Genomic DNA, 26,538 nt, shown 5'->3' with positions numbered 1-26,538 from the left:
GACACTTGTAACTCTGCCAATACAAAATGGAGTTTACGCATTTGCCGTTTAGGGACCGGCCTAGTTTTTGACGAGGTATCCAACACAGGATCCATGACTAGGTTTAAGTCCCCCACTATCACAAGACCCTCCGCAAAGGCTTTCAGCTGTTTCAGTGCCCTGATAAGCCATTTAACTTGGTGCACATTAGGCGAGTACAAATTAGCAAATGTCACCTTCACATTTAAACATCTTCCAACTTGAATAGAAGAGTGAAGGGCAAATTTCTACTCATCCCTATTGACACTCCCCTAGCGGCAGAGGAGTACGTTGAGTGGTACCAAATAGGAAAATGTTTACTATGCAGGTTAGGAAGGTGGAGATGTCAGAAATGCATCTCCTGTAAAAAGATCAAGTCTGACCCTTCCTTCCTAAGCATATGGTATACTTGACTCCTCTTCTGCGGGGCATTCATGTTGACATTTAAAGAAACTATTCTAGTTTCCGCCATATCTTACATATAAAGACAGTGAGCTTGGTGATTATAATCTGGGTAGAACAAAGGCGACATACTTAACATATAAAAATGAAAAATGAAGAGTATAAAACGTATCAACATGGGGGAGGACTTCAAGGGTCCTATGGGCACTCCCCAGTGCCGTATTGCAAAGAGAAATTGCATATAAGGCTCAGGGGGACACATGGGTGGTCAAACTCTGCATCTGCACACGTACACGACCCCCGCCAACAACAAGTAGTTACAACAACATAAATGATGGCCAGCCATCTAGGCCTATATAACTCTGTAGGGGAGCACATTTCCAGGCTCCCTCCTCTAACTTATGGGGTTTAAAGGGGTAGACATTTAAATGCTAAAAGTCAGCTTGCGAAAGAAACATAGCATAAAGAGATCACCGGACTCCGCTTCAGACTAAGGAAGATGTTTTTTTCTTGGGGGGGGATTTGAGTTTCTGCGATAGACGCCATGGCTGTGAGGTAGGAAGATCCGGTAGCTTCCCAGTCAGGTCTGTTGACATCCAGGATGGGATGTCTATCAGTTCCATCTTGAGGGCTTCCCAAAGCCGCTGTAAATGTCCAGGTACTCGAACAGTAAATTGTTCCCCGTCCACTGTTGTGCTTACTCCAAAAGGGAATAGCCACCTCATTGGCAGCTAGATCTTGAAAAATAAGAATCTTGTGATTCTCTAGCAGGATTTCTCCAGAGTCTCTGGCAGCTTTAAGAATATCTGCGGTGTCTAGATAGTTAAGCAGCGCACACACGGTGTCCCGAGGAGGGTCTTCTGCCCATGGCTTGGGCCTAAGCGCTCTGTGTGCGCGCTCAATCACAATGGCGCCAGCTCTTTGCCTATCAGCAATGCAAAAATCTGCCTCACCGTGTCCGACAAGGCCTCCGGAGGGATCGACCCCCGGGATGCCCCTCAGCTACACATTTTTCCGCCTCCCGCGGTTCTCCTGATCTTTGATGTATAGGTAGGCATTATTAAGCTGTGTGTATACTTTTTCAAGTCGCGACTGTATGCCAGAGCTGTAGCGCACTAACCCTTCCTGCGCGTCTTCCAGCGCTTCTACTCTGTGCCCCATTTGTCTCACTTCAGCCTTTATATCGGCTAATTCCTTCATGACCAGAGACAAGGCTTGCAATAAAGACTGTTTTAAAAAGTCCAGAGTGATCGGCATAGAGTCTGACTCACCCTGCATGTCAGATAGGGCACAGGAGCCGTCTCCGTCCGAGTCCTCCTCGTGTGCTGCTGCAGCTCGCACTTCCTGCGCCATTTTCTCTCTTCCAGTCGGAGAGGACTTCTGTTTGAGGAACTTATCCATGTCCCCCTGCGATATTTTCACGCTAGGGGTGCCCTCCATGGCAGTACCCCGCTCTTAGTTCAGTTTCCCCATAGTTTAGGTATTATAGATGGCTGTATGCTGCTAGGCCAGGGAACACGGTACGGAGCTCAGGAATCAGACATCTTCCTCCATGCTTGCCCGGCTCTGCCCCCCTGGCCCGCCTACTTGTGTTGGTCATGCCTTCCATCAATTTGGACACGACTACAAAATTGGGCCACTTTTAGTATTTTTCTAGTCCGCCCCTACAGGGGCCACTGTGCAAATAATGTGCCTGCCCCCCTCTCCTCCTCCCTCATTGCTTTGTGGCAAGGGTGCTTCTAGCCTTTCTGCTGCCAGAAGCAAAAGTTGAAAAGTCCACCCCCCCTAATTTTCAACCTAACCCCTTCCCTCCAGCCCTACTGTTAAAGACATACTGGGAAACCATTACATACAGAGCTACAAAACATATAGGAGAATACAGCGCTACAGCACACATACCTCTTACATCCAGTGACATCTTCTTTGCTGTAGACATTCTCTTTCCTCATCTTCTCTATTCAGACCAAACCGCCATGATGATTTCTTTCAGCCGTGATGATAAATAGAATAACAAAATAAAACTGTGCCCAGGAAATTGTATTTCTGACACTAATAGTGTATCCATAATGTCCCCCAAAAATAATTGCGCAAAGCTCATACTGTGCCAGGGTGCCCCCCACAATAATAGTGCTCCACAAAGTCCCACCAATAGAAATAATTATCTGCCAGAGTACACTGAGTTTTAACAGTGTCCCCAATAGTAATAATGTCCCTATTGTGCCACGAAACTAATAATGCCTCCATAGTGCCCATACTAGTAATCATGTTTACCATAGTCCCACAGTAGTAATAATTCTCCTTATGAGTGCCAGTAGAAAAATACCCCCTTAGGCCTCATGTACACGACCGTTCCGTTTTTTTGCGGTCTGCAAATTGTGGATCTGCAAAACACGGAAGCCGCCCGTGTGCCTTCCGCAATTTGCAGAACGGAACAGGCGGCCCACTTTAGAAATGCCTATTCTTGTCCGCAAAATGGACAAGAATAGGACATGTTATATTTTTTTTGCAGGGCCACGGAACGGAGCAACGGAGTGCTGTCCGCATCTTTTGCGGCCCCATTGAAGTGAATGGGTCCGCACCCGAGCCGCAAAAACTGCGGTTCGGATGCGGACCACAACAACGGTCGTGTGCATGAGGCCTTATAATGTGCCACCATAACAAAAATACCCCCTATAATGTGTGACAATACAAAAAATACCCCCTTTCCTTTTAGATCAGATCTCAAATCAAACCGCCACATCTGATCTTCAGACTCCCATATCAATGCTCAGACCCCCTTCAGACTCAAAATAAATTAACTTACTTCTCCTATTCCGCCACTGCTCTCCATGTCTGACTGTCTCTCTTGCAGTCCACGCTCGCTGGTCTCCTCTGGCCCGAGCTGCACTGTCACCTGACTGCATACAATGTCAGGTGATAGTGTGCTCTGTACGTCCTGATGCTGTTTGCAGCGCGGCCTGGAGGAGACCAGGGTGGAGGGGTGAGTATGCGCTTCACTCCCCCGCCTCCTGCAGACTAGTGAGCTCACTAGTATTCACTTTATAAGACGCAATGTGTCTTATAAAGTGAAATATACGGTAATTAGCAGTGTGCAACTGGCAAGGGGGCCCTGTGGACCCCTGACTTAGCCTCATTCACACATCAGTGTTTGGTCAGTGATTTACATCAGTGATTGTGAGCCAAAACCAGGAGTGAAGCCTTCACACACATAAGGTACAATGGAAAGATCTGCACCTGGCCTGTGTGTAGAGCCGCATCTGGTTTTGGCTTAAAATCACTGATTGAAATCACTGACTGAACACTGACTGTGTGAATGAGGCCTTAGGGGAACGCCGCAACTGTCACGTCTGCGACCCACTGAATTGTGGCAGCGGCCACAGAAATATATCTACCGTATTTTTTCCTTTATAAGACGCAACGGACTATAAGGCACACCCCAGTTTTACACAACAGAAAATCTGATAAAATACTTTCTAGGTCCTCTTTAAAGGTAATGTGGTTTACTGGTGTTTTACGGAAATGAAGGGGTCAAGGTCAGTAACTATAGGATGTAGTGTACGGGGAGGGGGGGGGGATAGTTTTGGTCAGCTCCTGTAACCCTTAGGCCCCTTTCACACGGGCGAGTATTCCGCGCAGGTGCAATGCGTGAGATGAACGCATTGCACCCGCACAGAATCCTGACCCAGTCATTTCTATGGGGCTGTGCACATGAGCTGTGATTTTCACGCATCACTTGTGCGTTGCGTGAAAATGGCAGCATGCTCTATATTGTGCGTTTTTCATGCAACGCAGGCCCCATATAAGTGAATGGGGCTGCGTGAAATTCGCAAGCAAGTGCAGATGTGGTGCGATTTTCACGCATGGTTGCTAGGTGACGATCGGGCTGGGGACCCGATCTTTATTATTTTCCCTTATAACATGGTTATAAGGGAAAATAATAGCATTCTGAATACAGAATGCAAAGTAAAATAGTGATGGAGGGGTTTAAAATAAAAATAAAAATTTACTCACCGAGTCCACTTGATCGCGTAGGTGCGGATCTCTGCCTTCTTCTGTAATGTTGAGCTGCCGGCTAAGGACCTGTGGTGATGTCACATCACATGATCCAATCACATGGTCCCTCACCATGGTGATGAACCATGTGATGAACACAGTGACATCATCAAAGGTCCTATTCCTGTGCACAGCAAAGAAGAAGACAGAAGAGAAGCTGGGCTGCGCGATCAAGTGGATTAAAGCGAGTTATATTTTTTTATAACCCCTCCAGCCTTATTGTACTATGCATTCTGTATTAAAAATGCTATTATTTTCCCGTATAACCATGTTATAAGGGAAAATAATACAATCTACAGAACACCTAACCCAAACCCGAACTTCTGTGAAGAAGTTCGGGTTTGGGTATCAACCATGCCAATTTTTCTCACGAGCGTGCAAAACGCATTACAATGTTTTGCACTCGTGCAGAAAAATCACGCATTTTCCCGCAACGCACCCGCATTTTATCCGGGTAACAAAACATGACGCCTGTGTGAAAGAGGCCTTACTGTGTCCTCTGCTGAGCATTGTAACAACCAGCAATTGTGGATGTGGTCACCTCATTAATTGTACCTATCCAAATAAATGTGTCTCTATTGCGCTGTTGTGTCCGGCCGTGCTTTTTCTGCTAAATTATTTTTAAGTATTTGTTTACTATATACACACAGCACAGCCATACACACATACAACTGCGCTACACACAGATACAGCTCTAATACACACACAGCTATACCATACACACATGCAGGTCTCTTAACCTGCACAGTTCAGTTACATACATACAGCTCTGCTACACACAAAGACTGTGGTACGCACATACAGTTCAGTTACACACAAAGTTTAGTTACACACATACAGTTCAGTTATATACATACAGCTCTGCTACACACCTACACACTCGTAGCATCTTTAGTAAACAGTGCTGGCTATACAGTCTTCCTGCTCTGACTTCTCCCGTTGAGGACATCATCAAAGCTTATTAAGCTGTACTAGAGTTATCTTCTATCAGTACAGCGTAGGACCTTCCTTCCTGAGCACTGAACAATCCTGCTGTGGTCGATGTCAGCTGGAAGGGAGAGGTGAGGGCAGGACCCCCTTCCATGCTGGGCCCCTGTGCAGCTGTACTGGCTGCACAGGCGGCATATCACTCCCGATTTATACAGGTATTCTGCATATACGTAAATGCAGTACAGTAAAATCCAATGACTTACAATTAATGCATGTGTTCTTATATTGTAGTCATTCCATTATTTTTTCTTTTCCATCTGGCCCAGACCACCAAGACGACGTCTTCCAGCCACAACTTGTGTATGCAGTTTGCAGAGACATCTTTGGCTTCTTGCTTTAAAAGCATCCATACTACCTTTCCCCTACACAAATTCAACATTCTGCTGATCCCCCAATTCTGTCTATAAATGCCATGTTATGTACCCCACAGAAGGGCACAAAAGGCAGTAATAATACCCCTTTTTTTGCCCCCCCCCCCCCAGCACAATGCAGTGACGTCATTGTACAGCTTGCACAAGGACACTTACATCCCTGCTTGGCCCTGGTGTACTGTAGGCTGCAGGCCTTAGGCTGCCTTAAGCCCCCAAGATAGCAAATAGGGCAGGTGGCTCACTGCAGTACCACACAGATCAACTATCCTGCAGATGTTAATACAGTTCAGAGAGGCGCCCACCCATTAATCATCATTCCCATCCCCCCAGACCCAATTGCAACTCCTCTGTGTTATCTATACAGAGGTTTATCTTTTGTTGCAATCAAGCCTGTTATAGTAAGATGACTGCTGTAAAGTGATATCTACAGAACAGGAAATCTTGACGAATTATTACGCTTACTGACCAGTGCAAAAAGTGCATTTAAATATAGATAGTGACATGGAAAAATGTTTAACATAAAAAAATATTTAAACTATAGGTCATCTATCTATATCTATGTGTGTGTAATAAATTATATATATATATATATATATATATATATATATATATATATATATATATATATATACACACACACACACATATATATATATATATATACACATGTATACACACTCACATCACATGATCCACCATTCACAATAGCTAAATGTCACAACTTATCTTCTCCCCCTGACCTTTGCACAGGTCATACATAGATCATGCCTAGAAAATTTTCCTGCAGAAATCAATGAGTCCCCTCCTGTGCATTGTGTCTATAGCACATTGTGGCTGCTGTAAAGCATCTCTCTAAAAGCTTAGGCAAGACGGCCATTCCATGTTCAGGAAATAAAACCTAAAATAGAGATACATGTAGGTGTCAAGGTGTCACTTTCTGGTTTTAACTGGCAGAAAAAAATGTAGGTGACACATTCCATTTAAACACCAGTCTTGCACAGCAGCTTATGCCCAGTTGTATCCTGCTCTATTCACTCAGTTACCCTGACCCAGGCCATCTAGTTCACAGGCTGTAGCCACTGGAACAGGGTCCTATTGATTTCTCTTTTAATGGCAAGTCACATTCTGCAATGCAAGGATAGGAAACCGTGAGAGTATAAGACAATGTATACAGTGTTATAAACTTTGTCAAAGATTTTTTTTATTTTTTTTTTGTGCTTCAAATATATAGACTAAATCATTTTTTGTGGCTGGTATTCTTGGCCACCCCATAATTGAGAGGTGCTGTGGCTTCTGTGTAGGAGTCTCTGCAGCTTTACTGGTGCAGTATAGAAATAGGTTGGATATGTAATAAGATACAGGAGCTAGGACAAGCTAGTATTTAGTATTTTCACCCACAAGAACAGAACACCCTAAAATAACAGTCCGTCAGTGGCCCCATACATATTCTATCTGGCTGGAGGCTGTCAATCTTGTCACTTTTGAAAAACAGAAAGCAAAGAAACAGATATAAATTCTGTTCAGCGATATTGGTTATAACTTTAATTGATGTCCTTCCATTTATGACAACTAGCGTGCAAAAGCTGGGAGGTTATTGAAAAAAATATATAATTTTTGGTTTAGTAAGTGGTATTTCTTATTTGTTCATGCCTCAGAAGTCTAAAAGAAAAATTGCTATTAGAGTACGACCACACGGTGCAGGATCACACTGTTTAGTCAGTCTGCATTGTTAATAGCCATACTGTATTGAAGGTGCCGTGTGGCTATTAATGCAGACCGACTAAACAGTGCAGTCCTCATTATTTTAATTAGAGCTCACTGCAGCCTGTACTGCCGCACCTAATTTGACTGCAGCACAGTTGCGTTCCTTCTGAAATACTAGGAGAAATGGGTCATTCCAGACATTGTTCTGTAAGTACCATATTTTTTGCCCCATAAGTGTGTCTTATGGGGCGAATACTAATGAGCACTTCCGTTATGGAAGCGCTCATTAGTACCGGAGGACCAGAAAACGGTGAAGGCTCTGTACTTACCGCTTCCTGGTCCTCAGCTGTTGGCTGTGCAGTGGCTGCGCACAGCGTGAGGGCGCTCTGTGACCTCACGCTATGCGCGCCAGTTCACAGCACAGCCGACAGCAGGAGGAAGATCGTGGTCGGTGAGGAGCGGTGGCAACCAGGAGCAGGAGAGGTAAGTGATTTTTTATTTTATAAAACTTGAGGCTGCTTGGGGCTGATCTGATATGGGGATGATGAGTCATAATGGCTGATAATGGGGGCTGATGAGGCATAAGGGCTGATGGGGCTATGAAAGGCATAGGGGCTTATGAGAGGCATGGGTGCTAATATAGGGGTGATGAGAGGCATAGGGCTCTTATCGGAGGTCTGATTAACATTGGGGGTCTGACCTGAGGTGTAATAAAAAAAAAAAAAAATCTTATTGTCCTCCTCTAAAACCTAGGTGCATCTTATGGGTTGATTGCAGAGGAAAAGACAGAGAAGTGCAGCAAGTTATAGGATGCTCAGCTAAAATCTCAAGTGCCTTGAAGTGGCAACCAAAACCTGAAAGACACAGAGGGAAGCAGGGAACTATTGTTTGAATAAATCGAAGATAGGGCTCAGCCAATGATCAGCTCTAGAAAGATTTAAGAAGATCTGAAGTTACCAGAGAGTACTGCTACATCAGAAGACTATTAAGTGAGGCCAAGTTTCCCAAAGAGAAATGGTGCAACATTTTGTGGACTGATAGAAGCAGCCTTAGTTTACACACAACATAAAAATATATAGTTAGATTTTGACATGGTTATTACACATTTTTGCAGAATGTCGGCACAATCATTTGGCCAAGAGCTGTTCCTCCTTACTGCCTTACTGTGTGCGCATGTGTTTTCAGGCAGGAGAGGAGAACAAGTTAGGGCCAGAACCCCCTTCCCGTCTGGAAGTGCCTTTTCTCTCATGGGAACAATTACCTGGCATGTTGAATCTTTTCCCCCCTGACATCTGCAGGCCCTATACATATCAGAATTAGATGGTTCAGACGAAAACTGTGGGTTTAGGCAAATTTAACCTAATGTGTATGGGCATCTTGAGAATTGTCATCTGTTGAGGTCATTCAGTAGAGCAACAATAATCAGATCAGTACTCCCGGATCTTCCAGCATCCTTCATTACTTCTGTTTTCCAAGTGTTGATGAGGTTCTCTGGGAGTTCAGTATTAATGACCTATACTAAGGCTAGGTCATCAATGTCAGATTGGTGCAGGAGCGACTCCCGACACACCAGTTGATAAGCTATTTGAAGAGGCTGTAGCGCTCTAGTGGGTGCTGCAGCCTTCTCATGTAAAACCACAGACAGTGTTGTACATTGTATAGTAGATGTGCTTGGTATTGCAGCCCAGCCCATTCACTTGAGCGGCAAGTAAGCCAAAACCAAAGGCCCAGGCATGCTCAACCTGCGGCCCTCCAGCTGTTGCAAAACTACAACTCCCAGCATGCCCAAACAGCGTACAGCTATCAGTCTATAGCAGGGCATTGTGGGAATTGTAGTTTTACAACAGCTGGAGGGCCGCAGGTTGAGCATGCCTGGCCTAGGAAAGGTCCGCAGCGCTCACAGGACAGCCACAGCCTGTTCAAACAGCTGATTGTCAGAAGTGCCAGTAGTCACACCCCCACAGATCAGATATTAATGACCTATCCTGAGGATAGCCCATCAACATTAAACTCCTGGGAAAAACCCTCTAAGTGTGAAATTTCACAAACTCAACTGAAAGTCACAAAATGAAAGTCAAGAACAGCAGCTGACAGTCTTTTTCCATATTTTATTTGGGTAATTTAAAAGGTAACAATAGTGTTAAAACTACTACAATATCTTTCCACAGCCATAGCTCACAGACCCACAAATAACCTTCTATATATAGATTTTTTTTTTTTTGCCTTTTTCTCCATTTTTACCTTTTTTTTAACCTTACCTATCGTAATAAAATGCCCATTATAACAGTTTCACACTAATATCAACTATATGTGGAGGGAAGGATCTAGTATAATGGAAAGGAGAGGGGCATGTACTCTGTCATTATTGTAATTTGTAATCAAGTTAATAAGTAGAGAAATTACTGGGGCGCAGCTACGCCAGGCAGCCACGTGGCCCATTTTATATAGGTCCTTCGTAGCTGAAGAAGCCCACAAGACATTGCTCTACAATGCATTCCGAGGATCTTGAGCTGTGAAGGTGATCACCAATGCATTGACATCAAGCTGGTGATGTAGTCAAAGCAATTTCTTCTGTAACATATAAAAACACTAAACTTAGAAACTAGATCCCAAAAAATTTCTGAAAAAAGAATCAACTTTGATATACAAAAACAGTCATTGTATGTTTTATACAAAAGTTTCAAACATAAGTTCATTTTCTCAGTGCGTTTTTCAACCAGCTTAGTTACTGGGTCCAGCGCAAAGTGTTTATATTTATATATATATATAATTTTTTAACCTTTTTTTTTTTCCCGGAACAGTAATATAAAAAGGAAAAGAAAAAAAAAAATGAAAAAAAATAAAGAATCTTCTTATAGAAAGAATCTTTGCTGGTCTTAAGAATGAATGTAACATGGAACCCTTTAATTCTCAGAGGCACACATGAAGGGCTCCTTAGACAAAAGAATGAACAGGGAAAAAAAAAAGTTATCAGTTTATTTATACAGAGAATGCATTTTTCCAGTCTCCTCAAATAAACTTGATTCACTTAAACATCACTAGAAAAAAAAAAATCTGTTAGAAACTGTACAAAAAAAAAACAAACACATTATAATCCTGCAGGATTGTTTGATAGAACGAAAAGGCTTTAAGGAGCAGCATTTAAAGTATGGCCAGAGGTTTCTTTGGTTTGGTCTAACATACAAGAGATGAAATCTATCTCAGACAGATTTACTATTTGTTAATTTTTAAGAAACCTGCACAATTGAAGACGAGCACTAAGTAGAGTGTTATACAAGTGAGAGGTGCATCTGTAGTCGTGCTGCTCAGGGTCAGATTCTTCCTAATAACTACGGAGGAGTTGCAGACACTGGCATTTGTCTGTGCTTTTCATGTATGCACTGTATAAAGGACTATTATCATTGCATAACACAGCAGCCTTTCTTTAGCAGCTTAGTTTTGTACTGAAGGACAATTAATAACCAACTCAAGATGGTGCAAAATCGGTATGAAGTCTTCTGCAATCAAACATATTTAAATCTCATAGGCAAGCAGCACAAGTTATAACTGTGAAGACAGAGATGGCAGCCGCAGGACCAGCCAAAAACTAAAAAAGGTGACAAAACATGACAGAGGAGTTTGAGAACAATATTAGTCACAGTAGACATGTGGTTTTCCATACGTATGACAAGAACATAGATTAAAATGCATACTTTCTCTGCAAGATTAGATTAAAACATGAAAACTATATTATTCCAGCTACATGGTTCAATGTGATTTTAAAATATCTAATGGTTGTGGAGTTTTTTTTTATTTAAATAAAAAATATTCAAAAGGAAACTAAAATATAGTGTAATAACAAAGCAACATACATAAAATCAAAAATTAAAAGAAAGGTTTAGTGGTGAATGTAATTGCATAGCTGGATTCACTGGCATGAAACACATTAGAAGAGGATCAGATGTGACTGTAGATAACCCAAATGTATTCTAAAAAGGAGTCTGTCACCAGCAACCTCAATATCAAATTGTCTGCATAGACCAGGCTTGGCCAACCTGCGGCTCTCCAGCTGTTGTAAAACTACAACGCCCACCATGCCCTGCTGTAGACTAATAGCTGTAGGTAGTCTGGGCATGCTGGAAGTTGTAGTTTTGCAACAGCTGGAGAGCCTCAGGTTGGCCATCCCTGGCATAGACACTTAGCTGTGGTTCACCTGAATAAACAGCTGCTTTACTTTTGTGGATCTGAGGCTCCGTTCCCAAGTTATGATACTTTTTCTTAATATCCTCACTGCTATAATTGACAGGGCCAGACAGTGGCAAAGCAGCGATGGAGGTGCTGGTCACAGAAATGGGTGGAGCTTGGGTGCAACAAGAGCAAATGTGACGCTCTCATCGCACCAAAGACCTAATTGGCATATTAAAAAGTATCATAACTCGGGAATGGAGGCTCGCATCGACAAAAGAAAAGTTTTAAATCAGGTAAACCTCAGCTATGTGTCTATGCAAACAGTTTGATAGGGAGGTCGTCGGCAACAGAATCCCATTACAGTACCAGTACATATTAGTCTAAAGTTGATCAAAACTGACAATTTCAACCAAAACAAATGTTTGTCAGGTGAAATTGAACAAAAAAAAAATGTTTAAACCAAGTGATGGCAGACCATTTTTGTTTAAAATATTTTCATACGATAGTCGGATGGAAGATCTTTCTTTGAAATAATGTTCCCAGAAAGATCTTTCGGCCATCGCCTGACTTCATTGAACATGTATGATCAACTGTACCGGCCAATAAGATCCAAAATGTGTATGACCATGTCTGTGAACAGATTGTTGACCAGATGAATGTTCAACCATCCTTTATCTAAGGTGTATGGCCAACTTTAGACAGGGATAAATCTCAGGTGACTACCAACAACCAGTGGGGATTTTGGCAAACCGCAAAAAAGATCTCACCCTGCTTGTGCAATGTGAAGGATGGGATGTGAAATATCGGACTGACAGCATTAGAACTGAACTTTGAGTCTAGGTAGACCTGGGCTTCAAGTATCAATTTCTTGATGCAGATTGCACCATCCCAGTTGCATAACAATCTTTAGACATTTTTTTTAAGATAATTAACAGCTACTAAGAGACAGATGCATTTTTGCACTAAGCTGTATACAAAAGGACACACAAACAATCCTTTTTTTGTGGTTTTTCAATCTCCCCTAAGCCATGCTGGGAAGTATTGCTGACCTTGTACTATCAAAACCTGCAGGATTGGCATTTCATCAATATCTCATTATTACACAAGTAAGAAACATCTGTAGAACATCTGCATATATCGAGTATTAGTAAAAAATCTGATATGATCTTGGAGTTGGCATGACCAGTCACGGGACCTTGTGCAAGGATGATTAGCACCTTTAAATACATAGAGTTTAAAAATAGAAAGTAAATTCTAAAGCTCATTCATGGAAAAAAAATAAAAAAATTTGCAACCTGCGCCAACAAAAATCAAAAAGTTTTGCTGTGCCAGTATTGGTAAAAGAACAGATTTTTTGCAGCAAAAACCATGATTTCACTTGTGCTCACTTTGTTTAATGGGTATAAAACAAAGATCTAAGGTGAGGGGATGTCAGCAGAAACCTCTCTGTAGGAGACACTACTTTGTGACTCTCCCTCAATGTTGCATCATACAAAGGGTAAAAAAAAAAAATATAAAAATAAAAAGATTTTTTACTGTGTACACCTGAGTATGGGGGGGTTACGGAGGGATAAAAGAAAAAAAAAATCCTGGTTTCTCCTGTTGCCAAGAGAACCTACAATGTAATGGTCTGACAAACTTTGGAAGCTGCTCAGACACCAAAATCTACTCTGCAGTATGTGCTGGCAGCATATGAATTATTTAAGGCATCCAAAAGGGGAAAGGATACATGCTAACTCTTGTCAGCAGCAGTGAGGATTGCCAATTTTCAAGCAAATGATGTGGATGAAGGAACCGCTGAAGAGTCAAGCACCAGTGCCGCAAGAGTGGCTTATGGTGCTGTCTCAGTATAAGCCTCTCTGACGACAATGAGGTTAAAAACCCTGGCTACTATATCTCACAAGCTAATCTAGACGTCTCTGTGAGTATCAACTCTACTACAATGTTCTTTATACAAGTTAATGGTTCCAGCATGCAAATTCTGCTTTCAAAAGCGGCCAGCTGAGCTTATGTCCACCGTTCCAACATTAGGCATCACCAGCAACCGTGCTCACTGCGATGACAATGTCTAGCAACTCTGTGCTTGAGAGATCTGTAAAGCTATGATAAGGCTAATGGCACTTGAGCAGGAGAAAAGTAAAGTTAGATTTCTATAAAAAGCACATTCCATGCCAATGAGTAGACACCCTGCTCACAGTCCTTCCAAATTTAAAGCTCCCAGTAATTTCCTTAAGCAGGAAGTCTGGCTCCAGCTCAATGGTAGTCATATTACAACTTGGATACCAAACATGTAGCCTTTTTATCTAGACACAGCCCGCTGCTACCATAGTTGGGCCAATCTGAACCCAGGTTGCCATTCTTAAAAGTAGCCATCGATACAACTTAGCAGTGACAGAAGCATTCAGTAGCATGGAGCCCCCTTGGCATTCACAAAGATTGTAAGGTAGAGATGCATATTTTAGATGTGACAGATGATGGAACTTACACCAGATAGGTAGAACACTGTGCATTAAAGCAAGAGCGAAACACATCAATCATGTAAATGTATGTTATCTAACACTGCAAGGCAATTCTGAGGTAGGGTTGAAAACATCTGACCGATACAAATACAGCGTTCCATCATATGCCTCTATGTCTTGTGCTGCCATTATAGTTCTAGGTCACAGCCAAACACAAAAATGGAAACATTCAACATTAACTTAATAAGCAACCAATGTGCGAGTGAATCTATGACCTGAAATTCTGAACGGTAGAAATCTGATTTTGAAAATCAATGGAAATGCCAAGAAAACATCCTATTATAGGAACGCCAAGACATGTGAAGCAACAAAAGCCGACTCGGAAAAGGGTAAGGCCTCATGCACACGACCATATTTGTCATTCGTGTGCCACCTGCATTTTTTTGTGGATAGAAGACAGACCCATTAATTTCTATGGGGTCGTACTCATATCCGTATCTTTTGAGGATCCGCATGGCCGCTTCACAAATTATAGAACTTGTCCTAATCTGTTCTGCATGGCAGATGAGAATAGCCAGAAAAACGCAAAGGGCACATGGAAGTGATCCGGATTTTGTGGGTCCGTGGTTTGCAGACATGGTTGTGTGCAAGAGTTTAAACTGATAAAAAGAAAAATACATGGATCTAATAATATTTACCAGACACTAACTAGCTAAGCACGCACATAGAACTCCTATCCTTATGCCAATCACAGACCCTTCATTACTTAACACGTCCTTCCATCCACATTCATTGAGAAACCCTGATCAGTAGGGATATAGGTTAGCAAACACAAACTGTAAAATAAGGTAAGAAGTAAATGTAAAAGAAAAAAAAAAAATGTATATGCTGCAAAAAAAACTCAGTAGCTCAAAACAATTCTAATAAAAAATAGGGAAAAAAACATTGTGGGTACTTAATATGTCTTCCCACCCGTTGCCCTGGTTAGCTTTGCCATAAAAAGCAAAGTCTAAACAGGACAACGGAAACAATCATCATAAAATGGTACAGTAATAGAGATAGCTAGACCAAGAGGGAGCCAGGTCCCCTGGGAAGAGTTCTGCTGAGAGGTCTAGTGACTGGTCATGCGGCTCAGTGTCAGGAATAATGGTTGTATGGTGGGAGCGGGTGCCCGATGCCATTTTGAAAGTGGTGGTGCTGACGGTGGGAAAGGTACTCGGCATAGCTCATTGTCATCTTCTCGCTACGGTATCTGCACAGGAGAGACAAAAATTAACAGGTTAGGCGTGTACGAAGTGGCACAATGTAATTGCAATGATGCAACATGGAACTAAATATTTTATACACCACATATAAAATACGACGTTACACACTGATACGGAAGCAAATCTCTAGGGTCTTACTGATCCTTATACGGCTATGAAAACCTAGGTTATGCCCATTACACACTAACAGAACCGCGGACACCGTCTACATTTTTTTTAGGATATTCCCGGTTGTAGGGGAGTTGTATGATACTTAAACATTGCCAATGAGACCTTAATAGACCCAGATTTATATAACAATGAAAGATTTAACATTGGTTTGCAATTGCTCCATTACCCCTGAGGACGCCACGTTCAGTGGTGAAACATGTTGGGGGAGCGATGTGTTCAATGCTCTTAAACTAATGCTTGGCCCTTTGTTAAAATAGCACTGTGATAGGGTGCGCTGCAGGCATTGTAATCCATGTGTTTGTGACAGTCACTATAGCCAGGGACAGTTAGCGATTGGGAACAGACACGAGGCACACTATATAATAGCAGTAGAAATAAAGATATATATACTCCTAAGGGCCAAAACCAATCACCATCAGTATATACTCCCTTAATATACTGTGGCAAATCAGATACAGAACAGTTACTATATTTGTTGCTTTAGTGTCGGTAAAGTTAATACAATAAATTACTGACACTGTCACAGTATAGGAGAATACTAGGGATATGAATATAATATCCCAGTTATATTTCCCTGAGCTTCATGAGTGATAATAAGCGAACCTTAGGCTCCATTCAGACGTCCGTATAATGGGTCAGCATCTGTTCTGCAATTATCCGGAACGGGTGCAGACCCATTCTCTATGGGGCCGGAAGTGATGCGGAGAGCACACTATGTGATCTCTGCATCCGCGTTTCCGGATTGCGGCCCCGATCTTCCGGTCCGCAGCTCCGCAAGAAAATAGAGCATGTCCTATTCCTGTCGGCAATTGCGGACAAGAATAGGCATTTCTATGGGGGTGCCGGCCAGGTGTATTGCGGATCCGCAATGCACTACGGACATCTGAATGGAGCCTTATGGTTATATATCGATAGTGAAAGATATTCAGTATTACTCTGCACAAGCTTAGGGCCCGTATCATTCTTTTAATCATTGTCTATATTTAATAATAAAGAATAAAAGTTACGTTTTAGCAATGGCCAAGAACAGGTATTGAAAGCCTTTGGCTTTTGAATCTTGCAATGATATTTAAAAGGGCATCTGTCAGCAGATTTGTACCTATAACACTGGCTGACCTGTTACATGTGCACTTGGCAGCTGAAGACATCTGTGTTGGTCCCATGTTCATATGTGTCCGTACTGCTGAGAAAAATGATGCTTTAATATACGCAAATGAGCCTCTAGGAGCAACGGGGGCGTCACCATTACAGGCTCTGCAACTGCCGTGTTCTCTGCACTTTGACAGGGCGAGCAGTGTAAACGTCATAACAACTGGCCCTGATCGCTGCTAAAGTTTCACGTTGTGCACTTCAGTATCCGGCACAGACACAGTACAGGAAAGAGGCTCAAAAGTACAGAAGAAACTGCTGGTGAGCCTCTTTCCTGTACTACGCAGCATGAGATTTTAGGAGAAGTTAGAGGCAGGCGGAATCACGTTTACACTGCCTGGCCCTGTCAAAGTGCAGAGGACAGGGCAGTTACAGAGACAGCAGAACCTCTAGGTGTAACGGCAACGCCCCCATTGCTCCTAGAGGCTCATTTACATATATGCAAACAATTTTCTGAGCAATGCGGGCACATACGAACATGGGACCAACACTGATGCCTTCAGCTGCCAAGCGCACATGTAACAGGTCAGCCAGTTTCATAGGTACAAATCTGCTGACAGATCCCATTTAATGTTTCATCGACAATCCTCGTTTTCAGCATCATAAGGGACAGAAACGTGGCCTCCATATGAATACAAAGATCACTTTCCAGAGAGTGTATACAAGAGAGGAGACGGTAAATGGAACGTAAAGAAAACCCAATGCACATCGTATGCAGATCTACCAGCAAAATCCCACGGTGCAACGAAACTTAACCAACAGCTTGGCAACTAATGAAGTCTGTGAATGTAGGTCAGGGCAGGACAAGGGCAGCCCCAGTGAAAGGAGAGCGGTGGATGCAGGCTTACACAGTACGTGTCAAAAGTATACCGTCCCCAGCTGACTGTGCTAATCCCTCCACATGAACGGAGCTTCATCTCCATACCAGGCTAACTTTCGCCGAGAGCCAATTATTTGTCATGTAAGAGCACAGTTCTACTGGGTGTACATATGAATGAGTGCACTGCCACTACTGTAGGGGCGATATGCTGTACCGAGACCGTGTGTACGGCAGCACTGTGGATGGACAGTCTGGTGTGGGACTGGTGTAATACAGAGTAGCTCAGTGGGATAAATGTCACCATGGAATAATGCTCTATAAGCCTATTGGCGATCTGCATACTGACTAAGTATGGAAGGCTTGATGAATGAGCAGAGGATGCGTGTAGGCACATAGGCATGTAATCACTGCAGCTCCAGGCACAGCCACCTACATGGACAAGCTGCTGCACGGCAGTCCCTGTGCTGACCAGTGAGGGTCTTGGATGCTGGACCCTCACCAATTAAAGAATGACATTCTTTCCTAATAAAGTTCCTTCCTCGGGAGCTGGTCATCAGGAAAGAACAAGAACTGTTTGATAAATGAGGCCCAATGTGCCTGCTTTCACTTAAAGGGGTTCTCCAGGAATAGGAAAAAAATAATAAAAAAACTTAGAGGGGTTATGCAGTCTTTTTAAACGGATTATCTATCCTCTGGATAGAGCATCAGCATCTGATCGGCGGGGGTACGACACCCGGGACCTCTGCCGATCAGCTGTTTGGCAGCGGCGCTGGCAGTAGTTACGCGGCCTTCTCGCCGTTTACCGCAGGCCCAGTGACGTCATAACTAGTATTACTGGCCTGGGCAGGGCTAATCCCTGTTCACTTGAATGGAGCTTAGCCCCAACCAGGCCATTGATACTAGTCGTGACGTCACTGGGCCTGCGGTAAACAGCGAGAAGGCCGCAGCACTACTGCCAACGCCGTTGCCTTCTCAAACAGCTGATTGGCAGGCGTCCCGGGTGTGGGACCCCTGCCAATCAGATGCTGATGATCTATCCAGAGGATAGATCATCAGTTTAAAAAAAACTGAAGAACCCCTTTAAATATTATTTTATAATAAATAGATTCACAAGTACCTTTCATTACTTAGAATGCCTTGTTTTGTCTAGGGAGCAATCATTAGGAGAAATAAAATTGCCGCCGTCCTATCAGTACACACAAAACTTGTCCTAATCACACCACAATGAGCCATAGTGCTGCATCATCCTCCTCTCTGCTCGTCAGGAATCATGATCCTGAATACAGGTGAATCTCTGTGGGAATGGAGATGAGGAGAAGACATGAGAGGAGGGTGAGGTGGCTAATGAGCAGCAGCACTTTTATGCAGTCTCCATTACCACAGCCTGTCCTGTCCATCCTCTCTGTACCTCATGAACTAAATTCCCCAGAGATTCAGCTAAAGTTCTTACGATCTGCATTCAGGATCATAATCCCTGACAAGTAGAGAGGAAAATGAGGCAGTTCTTTACCCAAGTATTGTAAAGTAACTTGTCCTCATGTGTGATCAGGACAGGTTTTGTGTGAACTAATGTGACAGCGGCCATTTTGTTTCCCCTGACGATTGCTCCCCAGACAAAACGAGCCATTATAAATAATGAAAGGTATTTAAGAATATATTTATAATAAAGTAATATTTAAGTATTTTCATTTTCTTAATTCTCATAGAACCCCGTTAACTGGCACTCTGTCCCACTGTAAATGAGTAGCGCCTGCACCACTCAGATACTGTTCACAATTCACACCCCTAGGCAGCTTTCCATACTCTACACAAATTAACAATTTCATTCTCATATGGTGTTGGTCACTTGGTTCTTTTGAATCCTTGAAGCGTTAATTTTGTTTAATAGAGAATGGTGGAACTAGCAAATTAATAGAGAATGGTGGAACTAGCATGAAGGTGTGTGCCCTGTGCTGCAGACAGCAATGCACAGCCACCGTCCTTGTGCATGCTGTTTGAAGATGTAGACCCACAGGACATGTTCTATTTTTTTTGCTGTGCGGAGGCACAGACTGAAATCCCATGGAAGAGCTTTGTAGTGCTTCCAATCCGTGCCTCCGCTCGGCATCTTGTGGACCTATTCAAGTCAATGGTCCTACAGTGCCAGTATCTGTATATTGCGAACCCGCTGTTTGCAGTCCGCAATACGGGCACAGGGCACAAACGCTCATGTGCATGAGCCCTAGATGTGATTTATCTCTCCTTATCTGTGCTGTGCACTCTGGGGCTGAAAACAAACCGTGGGAAGTGCGTGAAAAAGACATCACAGCAGTAAGTGCTGGCAGACTGCACAGAAGGGATACGTCCCCCGATTCTGAGTGAAATGCATCTAGCTGTGCAAATAAAACAAGGAATAACATGGCGGAAAAAACATTAACAGTTTCTTCACAGGTATGATTCTACAAAGTAGTACAGCTATTATGCAAACTTAAAAAAAACACATATGCTTTAAAGGTATATTTGGTTACAGCAAATAAAGCTTATTCACTGTAAATTGACCCACTTTCAATACGCTTTCTGTATAAATTCACATTCTCTAAGATCCTAACTTGCTGTCATTTAATAGGGACTTTTTTCAGTTTGAGTGGGTCTGAGATGATTACACAGGTGCATAGAATTAATCAATAAAAGTTACTACTAAATAACCACAAGCAGAGATCTTGAACGTTGAAAGGGACAAAACTTCATTATACAGTGGATAAGTATATTTGCTGAAATGGTAATACGCCTGTAAAGGGGTTTTCCCCTTAACACTTATCCTCTGCTCACTGGGGTCCAACTGCTGAAACCCCAAGTGAATGGGGTGGCGGGCACGCATGCACACCACCATTCCATTCTCATGTATTTCTCCAGGATCTCTATTCTTCCAATCATAGGGGGTCCCAGCAGTTGGACCCCCAGTGATCAGACACACCACCTACTCTGTGGACAGGGAATAAGTATTGTTAGTGGGAAAACCCCTTTAAGACAAGAGCACTCAGCCAATGCTTCCTTGCATCAGTCCTGACTCATTCAATACAGTGTTTGCTCATTTAATGACTAGTTGGCACACATCTTTCTGAACTTTTGCAATATGTCAGCGTGTCGCATGTTAGATGCTCATCTGCACCTCAGTGCTGGACATACCTGGTCAGTTTAATAGTTTTCCTGAAGTCATTACTGATTGCAGCTTTGTATCCACCTTTCCTCAATAAGGAATCAATGGTTTGTATGTGGTCCCAACCTACAGAAGTAAACAGTATTAGCAAGCTACCCATGGCCATCATGACCTGCATTCATCATCTCTATAGCTTGTATTCTGTTATTAAGGGCTCATGCACACGACCATTGTTTTGCGGTCCGTTTTTCACTGATCCATTGTTCTGTATCTGAGGTTTTTTCTCTCCGATTTAAGTCCTCTTTCGTTCCGTTATTGCACAACATATATCCATATGGTTTCCGTATTTGATCAGTTTTTTGCGGATCGTCTACAGAAACAGTAAATTATTAATCACCAAACACATGAGCAATATGAGCTCATGTATGGATCCGCAAAATACGGATGTGTTCCGTATGCTTTACGTATTTTTGGCAGACTCATTGACTTAAATGGGGCCTCTGACCGTGATTTGTGGACAATAATAGGACATGCACTACATTTTTGCAGAACGGCCATGCGGACAAACTGAATGCACCTGGAGTAACTTCTGTATTTTCTACAGCCCCATTGAAGTGAATGGTTCGCATACGGTCTGCAAAAAAAACTGAACGGAAGCAGAAAGAAAATACCTTCGTGTGCATGAGCCCCAACTCTTTTTTTTATTTTTCCTGGGACAGTTTTCAGCAACTTTACATAGAGAGAAACACTGGGCCTGTATGAAGCCTGTACTTTTTGCCTATAGCCACCAGCTCAAGCTGCGCTGACACACAGACTGAAGCTATAAGCTTGAGTGAGTAGTTGCTATAGGCACAAGGACTGATTATTCAGTATAGGCAACCAGTGCACTTACCACTCTGTTCAGCTTAGGCTGAGTGCAGATATATCAGTTGTGTCCGTCTGGGAGTGGGACACCGCCGACATGTGTAATTCACTTCAGTGCACAGGCCCGATGACTACAGATTGATAATGCCGGACAGAAAAACATAGCATGAGGCGTTTATCTGTCCTGCACTATTCGGTCTTATGAGCAACATATTGTTTATACCACTTTGTTCTCATTCATCTGTTGCTCAGCAGAGACAAATTAGCCACATTTTATACACAATTCCCATTGTGAACAATTTGTTCACAAATGCAGACACATTCAACTGTAATGGGAAACTATGCGTCATTACTACAGCTACTAGAAGGTTATACTGTCATAAAAGGTTTCTAAAGATGTCACCATGAATATTACATTGTACATTCCTAAAGCTTATATAGAATAAAACATCAAAAACGGAAATGGCACGATAGCTCTGGTCGGCCCTGGCACAGTATAAGGCCTCATGCACACGACAGTTGTTTTTCTCGTCCTCCGTTCCATTTTTTTTTGCGGATAGGATGGGGACCCATTCATTTCAATGGGTCAGCAAAAAAATGCTGATAGTTCATCCGTTTGTGTTCCGCGTCCGTTGTCAGTGTTTCCCTTCAGCAAAAAAAAATTAATAGTGCATGTCCTACTTTTTTCACATTTACGGACAAGGATAGGCATTTATTACAAGGGATCTGTGGAAAAAAACGGATCCTTAAAAAAAAAGATGCAAAAAAACAGATGCAAAAAAACAACTGTTGTGTGCATGAGGCCTAAAACAAATCTCCAGTGCCAGTATATGATTGTGTAACAAACTAAAATTTTCCCTCTCTTTAGTTTTTCAAACCTAATGACAATGTAGTTTAAAAGAGATAAATACAGGGGAAAACCAGGTGTAACCACAACGGGGCAGATTTCTGAAAACTGCCTAAATTAAAGTCTTTATTGCTCTTGGCAACCTATTTATGAAACAAACAAAAAAATTGGCCCTGTTACATATAGCACGCAGAACTGAGCTTGTATTTCTTGTGTAGACCACGCTACACCAGGGAGAAGGAACGCCCATTAGGAGGTAGCAATGGGCAAACGGAGCGGCTCCAAACTAGTAAGCGATATTACATCCCTGCGCTATGCCCTACATAACCTAAAAACATAATATTTTGTTAGGGGGAGCTGTTACTTCTTTATGTTGGCCTTAAAGGGTTTCTGTCATCACAAAATTCGTTATGTAGCTGGCTGACATTAGCGATGTGCTAATGTCAGCAGTACATAACCGTGTAACTTAGCTGCCTACATGCCGCCATTCACCCAGAAAACTAACTTTAAAAATATGCAAATGAGCCTCTAGGTGCTATTGGGGCGTTCCTGCAGCACCTAGAGGCTCCGTCTCCTCACCGTTTGGCACGCCCATTTTGCTTTGATGGATATCTCAGCTCTGCGTTTTGAAAGTAAAATCCCGCGCCGTCCCGTTTAGTGTTCGGTGCAGGCGCAGTGAGTGAAGGACGCTCGCCTGCTGCCGGCTTCCTCACTGCGCCTGCGCCGAACACTAAACGGGAAGGCGCGGGATTTTACTGGTGAGAGATTCCCTTTAGAAAGAGGCTTTCCGTCCATTCAGTTTTTCCCAGATAATACACTGACAGTACATACATAACAGGACTCCGGAATGTTAATGTACACTTCAGGTAGTTTAACCCCCTTCTAACCCGGATCAGTTTTCACCTTCCTGACCAGACCATATTTTGCAAATCTGACATGTGTTACTTTATGTGGTAATAACTTTGAAACACTTTTACTTATACAGGCCATTCTGGGATTGTATTCTCGTCACATATTGTACTTCATGACAGTTATAAAAATGAGTCAAAAAATGTAATTTTTATTTATTAAAAAAATACTAAATTTACCAAAAATTTGGATATACTAGCAAATTATTGCTCTACTTTTGTAACAGATAGTAATAACTCCAAATATAGTAATTACTTTACATTTCCCTTATGTCTACTTTATGTTTGGATCATTTTAAAAATAACATTTTACTTTTTTGGGACGTTAGAAGGCTTAGAAGTTTAGAAGCAAATCTTAAAAAAGAACCTAAAAAGAATCTTAAAAATAACTTTTCCAAAACCCAACTTTTTCAGGACCAGTGCAGTTATGAAGTCACTTTCTGGGGCTTACAGTGGATATAAAAAGTCTACACACCCCTGTTAAAATGTCAGTTTTCTGTGCTGTAAAAAACAAAACAAAACACAAAGATAAATAATTTCAGAACTTTTTCCACCTTTAACCACTTAAGGACCACAGGTTTATACCCCCCTAGTGACCAGGCCCTTTTTTACAAATCGGCACTCCACAACTTTAGCGGTTTATTGCACGGTCATGCAACTTACCACCCAAATGAATTTTACCTCCTTTTCTTCTCACTAATGGAGCTTTCATTTGGTGGTATTTCATTGCTGCTGACATTTTTACTTTTTTTGTTATTAATCGAAATTTAACGATTTTTTTGCAAAAAAATGACATTTTTCACTTTCAGCTGTAAAATTTTGCAAAAAAAACGACATCCATATATACATTTTTCGCCAAATTTATTGTTCTACATGTCTTTGATAAAAAAAAAATGTTTGGGCAAAAAAAAAAATGGTTTGGGTAAAAGTTATAGCATTTGCAAACTATGGTACAAAAATGTGAATTTCCGCTTTTTGAAACAGCTCTGACTTTCTGAGCACCTGTCATGTTTCCTGAGGTTCTACAATGCCCAAACAGTAGAAAAACCCCACAAATGACCCCATTTCGGAAAGTAGACACCCTAAGGTATTCGCTGATGGGCATAGTGAGTTCATAGAACTTTTTATTTTTTGTCACAAGTTAGCGGAAAATGATGATGATTTTTATTTTTATTTTTTTTCTTACAAAGTCTCATATTCCACTAACTTGCGACAAAAAATAAAAAATTCTAAAAACTTGCCATGCCCCTCACGGAATACCTTGGGGTGTCTTCTTTCCAAAATGGGGTCACTTGTGGCGTAGTTATACTGCCCTGGCAATTTAGGGGCCCAAATGTGTAAGAAGTACCTTGCAATCAAAATCTGTAAAAAATGGCCGGTGAAATCCGAAAGGTGCACTTTGCAATATGTGCCCCTTTGCCCACCTTGGCAGCAAAAAAGTGTCACACATCTGGTATCGCCGTACTCAGGAGAAGTTGGGGAATGTGTTTTGGGGTGTCATTTTACATATACCCATGCTGGGTGAGAGAAATATCTTGGCAAAAGACAACTTTTCCCATTTTTTTATACAAAGTTGGCATTTGACCAAGATATTTTTCTCACCCAGCATGGGTATATGTAAAATGACACCCCAAAACACATTGCCCAACTTCTCCTGAGTACGGCGATACCACATGTGTGACACTTTTTTGCAGCCTAGATGCGCAAAGGGGCCCAAATTCCTTTTAGGAGGGCATTTTTAGACATTTGGATCCCAGACTTCTTCTCACACTTTCGGGCCCCTAAAAAGCCAGGGCAGTATAAATACCCCACATGTGACCCCACTTTGGAAAGAAGACACCCCAAGGTATTCAATGAGGGGCCTGGCGAGTTCCTAGAATTTTTTTTTTTTTTGCATAAGTTAGCGGATATTGATTTTTTTTTGTTTTTTTCCTCACAAAGTCTCACTTTCCGCTAACTTAGGACAAAAATTTCAATCTTTCATGGACTCAATATGCCCCTCACGGAATACCTTGGGGTGTCTTCTTTCCGAAATGGGGTCACATGTGGGGTATTTATACTGCCCTGGCTTTTTAGGGGCCCTAAAGCGTGAGAAGAAGTCTGGAATATAAATGTCTAAAAATGTTTACGCATTTGGATTCCGTGAGGGGTATGGTGCGTCCATGTGAGATTTTATTTTTTGACACAAGTTAGTGGAATATGAGACTTTGTAAGAAAAAACAAAAACAAACAAAAAATTTCCGCTAACTTGTGCCAAAAAAAATGTCTGAATGGAGCCTTACCAGGGGGGGGTGATCAATGACAGGGGGGTGATCAATGACAGGGGGGTGATCAATGACAGGGGGGTGATCACCCATATAGACTCCCTGATCACCCCCCTGTCACTGATCACCCCCCCTGTAAGGCTCCATTCAGACATCCGCATGATTTTTTACGGATCCATGGATACATGTATCGGATCCACAGAACGCATGCGGACGTCTGAATGGAGCCTTACAGGGGGGTTATCAATGACAGGGGGTGATCAGGGTAATCAGGGTGATCACCCCCCTGTCACTGATCACCCCCCCTGTAAAGCTCCATTCAGACATCCGCATGATTTTTTACGGATCCATGGATACATGGATCGGATCCACAGAACGCATGCGGACGTCTGAATGGAGCCTTACAGGGGGGTTATCAATGACAGGGGGTGATCAGGGTAATCAGGGTGATCACCCCCCTGTCACTGATCACCCCCCCTGTAAGGCTCCATTCAGACATCCGCATGATTTTTTACGGATCCATGGATACATGGATCGGATCCACAAAACGCATGCGGACGTCTGAATGGAGCCTTACAGGGGGGTTATCAATGACAGGGGGTGATCAGGGTAATCAGGGTGATCACCCCCCTGTCACTGATCACCCCCCCTGTAAAGCTCCATTCAGACATCCGCATGATTTTTTACGGATCCATGGATACATGTATCGGATCCACAGAACGCATGCGGACGTCTGAATGGAGCCTTACAGGGGGGTTATCAATGACAGGGGGTGATCAGGGTAATCACCCCCCTGTCACTGATCACCCCCCCTGTAAGGCTCCATTCAGACATCCGCATGTGTTTTGTGGATCCGATCCATGTATCCATGGATCCGTAAAAAATCATGCGGATGTCTGAATGGAGCCTTACAGGGGGGGTGATCAATGACAGGGGGTGATCAGGGAGTG

The 26,538-nt window shown here is 42.6% G+C and overlaps 1 protein-coding gene across 2 annotated transcripts in view; it reads right to left on the bottom strand.

Annotated features, from left to right (window-relative positions):
* Positions 1–9,626: 9,626 nt before the first annotated feature.
* AMMECR1 (AMMECR nuclear protein 1) overlaps positions 9,627–26,538 on the bottom strand; it is a 169,620-nt gene continuing 152,708 nt past the window's right edge. For both annotated transcript variants that reach the window (XM_044305880.1, XM_044305882.1), the window contains 2 exons: positions 20,735–20,831; positions 9,627–15,416 (listed from right to left, as the gene is read on the bottom strand). In XM_044305880.1, coding sequence (XP_044161815.1) covers positions 15,302–15,416; positions 20,735–20,831 — 212 coding nt within the window. In that variant the 3' untranslated portion in view covers positions 9,627–15,301. The remainder of the gene's footprint in view (positions 15,417–20,734; positions 20,832–26,538) is intronic.

Source organism: Bufo gargarizans, chromosome 9, assembly GCF_014858855.1.
Source record: "Bufo gargarizans isolate SCDJY-AF-19 chromosome 9, ASM1485885v1, whole genome shotgun sequence".
Lineage (NCBI taxonomy): Eukaryota > Metazoa > Chordata > Amphibia > Anura > Bufonidae > Bufo > Bufo gargarizans.
Note: the sequence above shows the minus strand (reverse complement) of the source record. Positions and strands in the feature narration are given on the sequence as shown.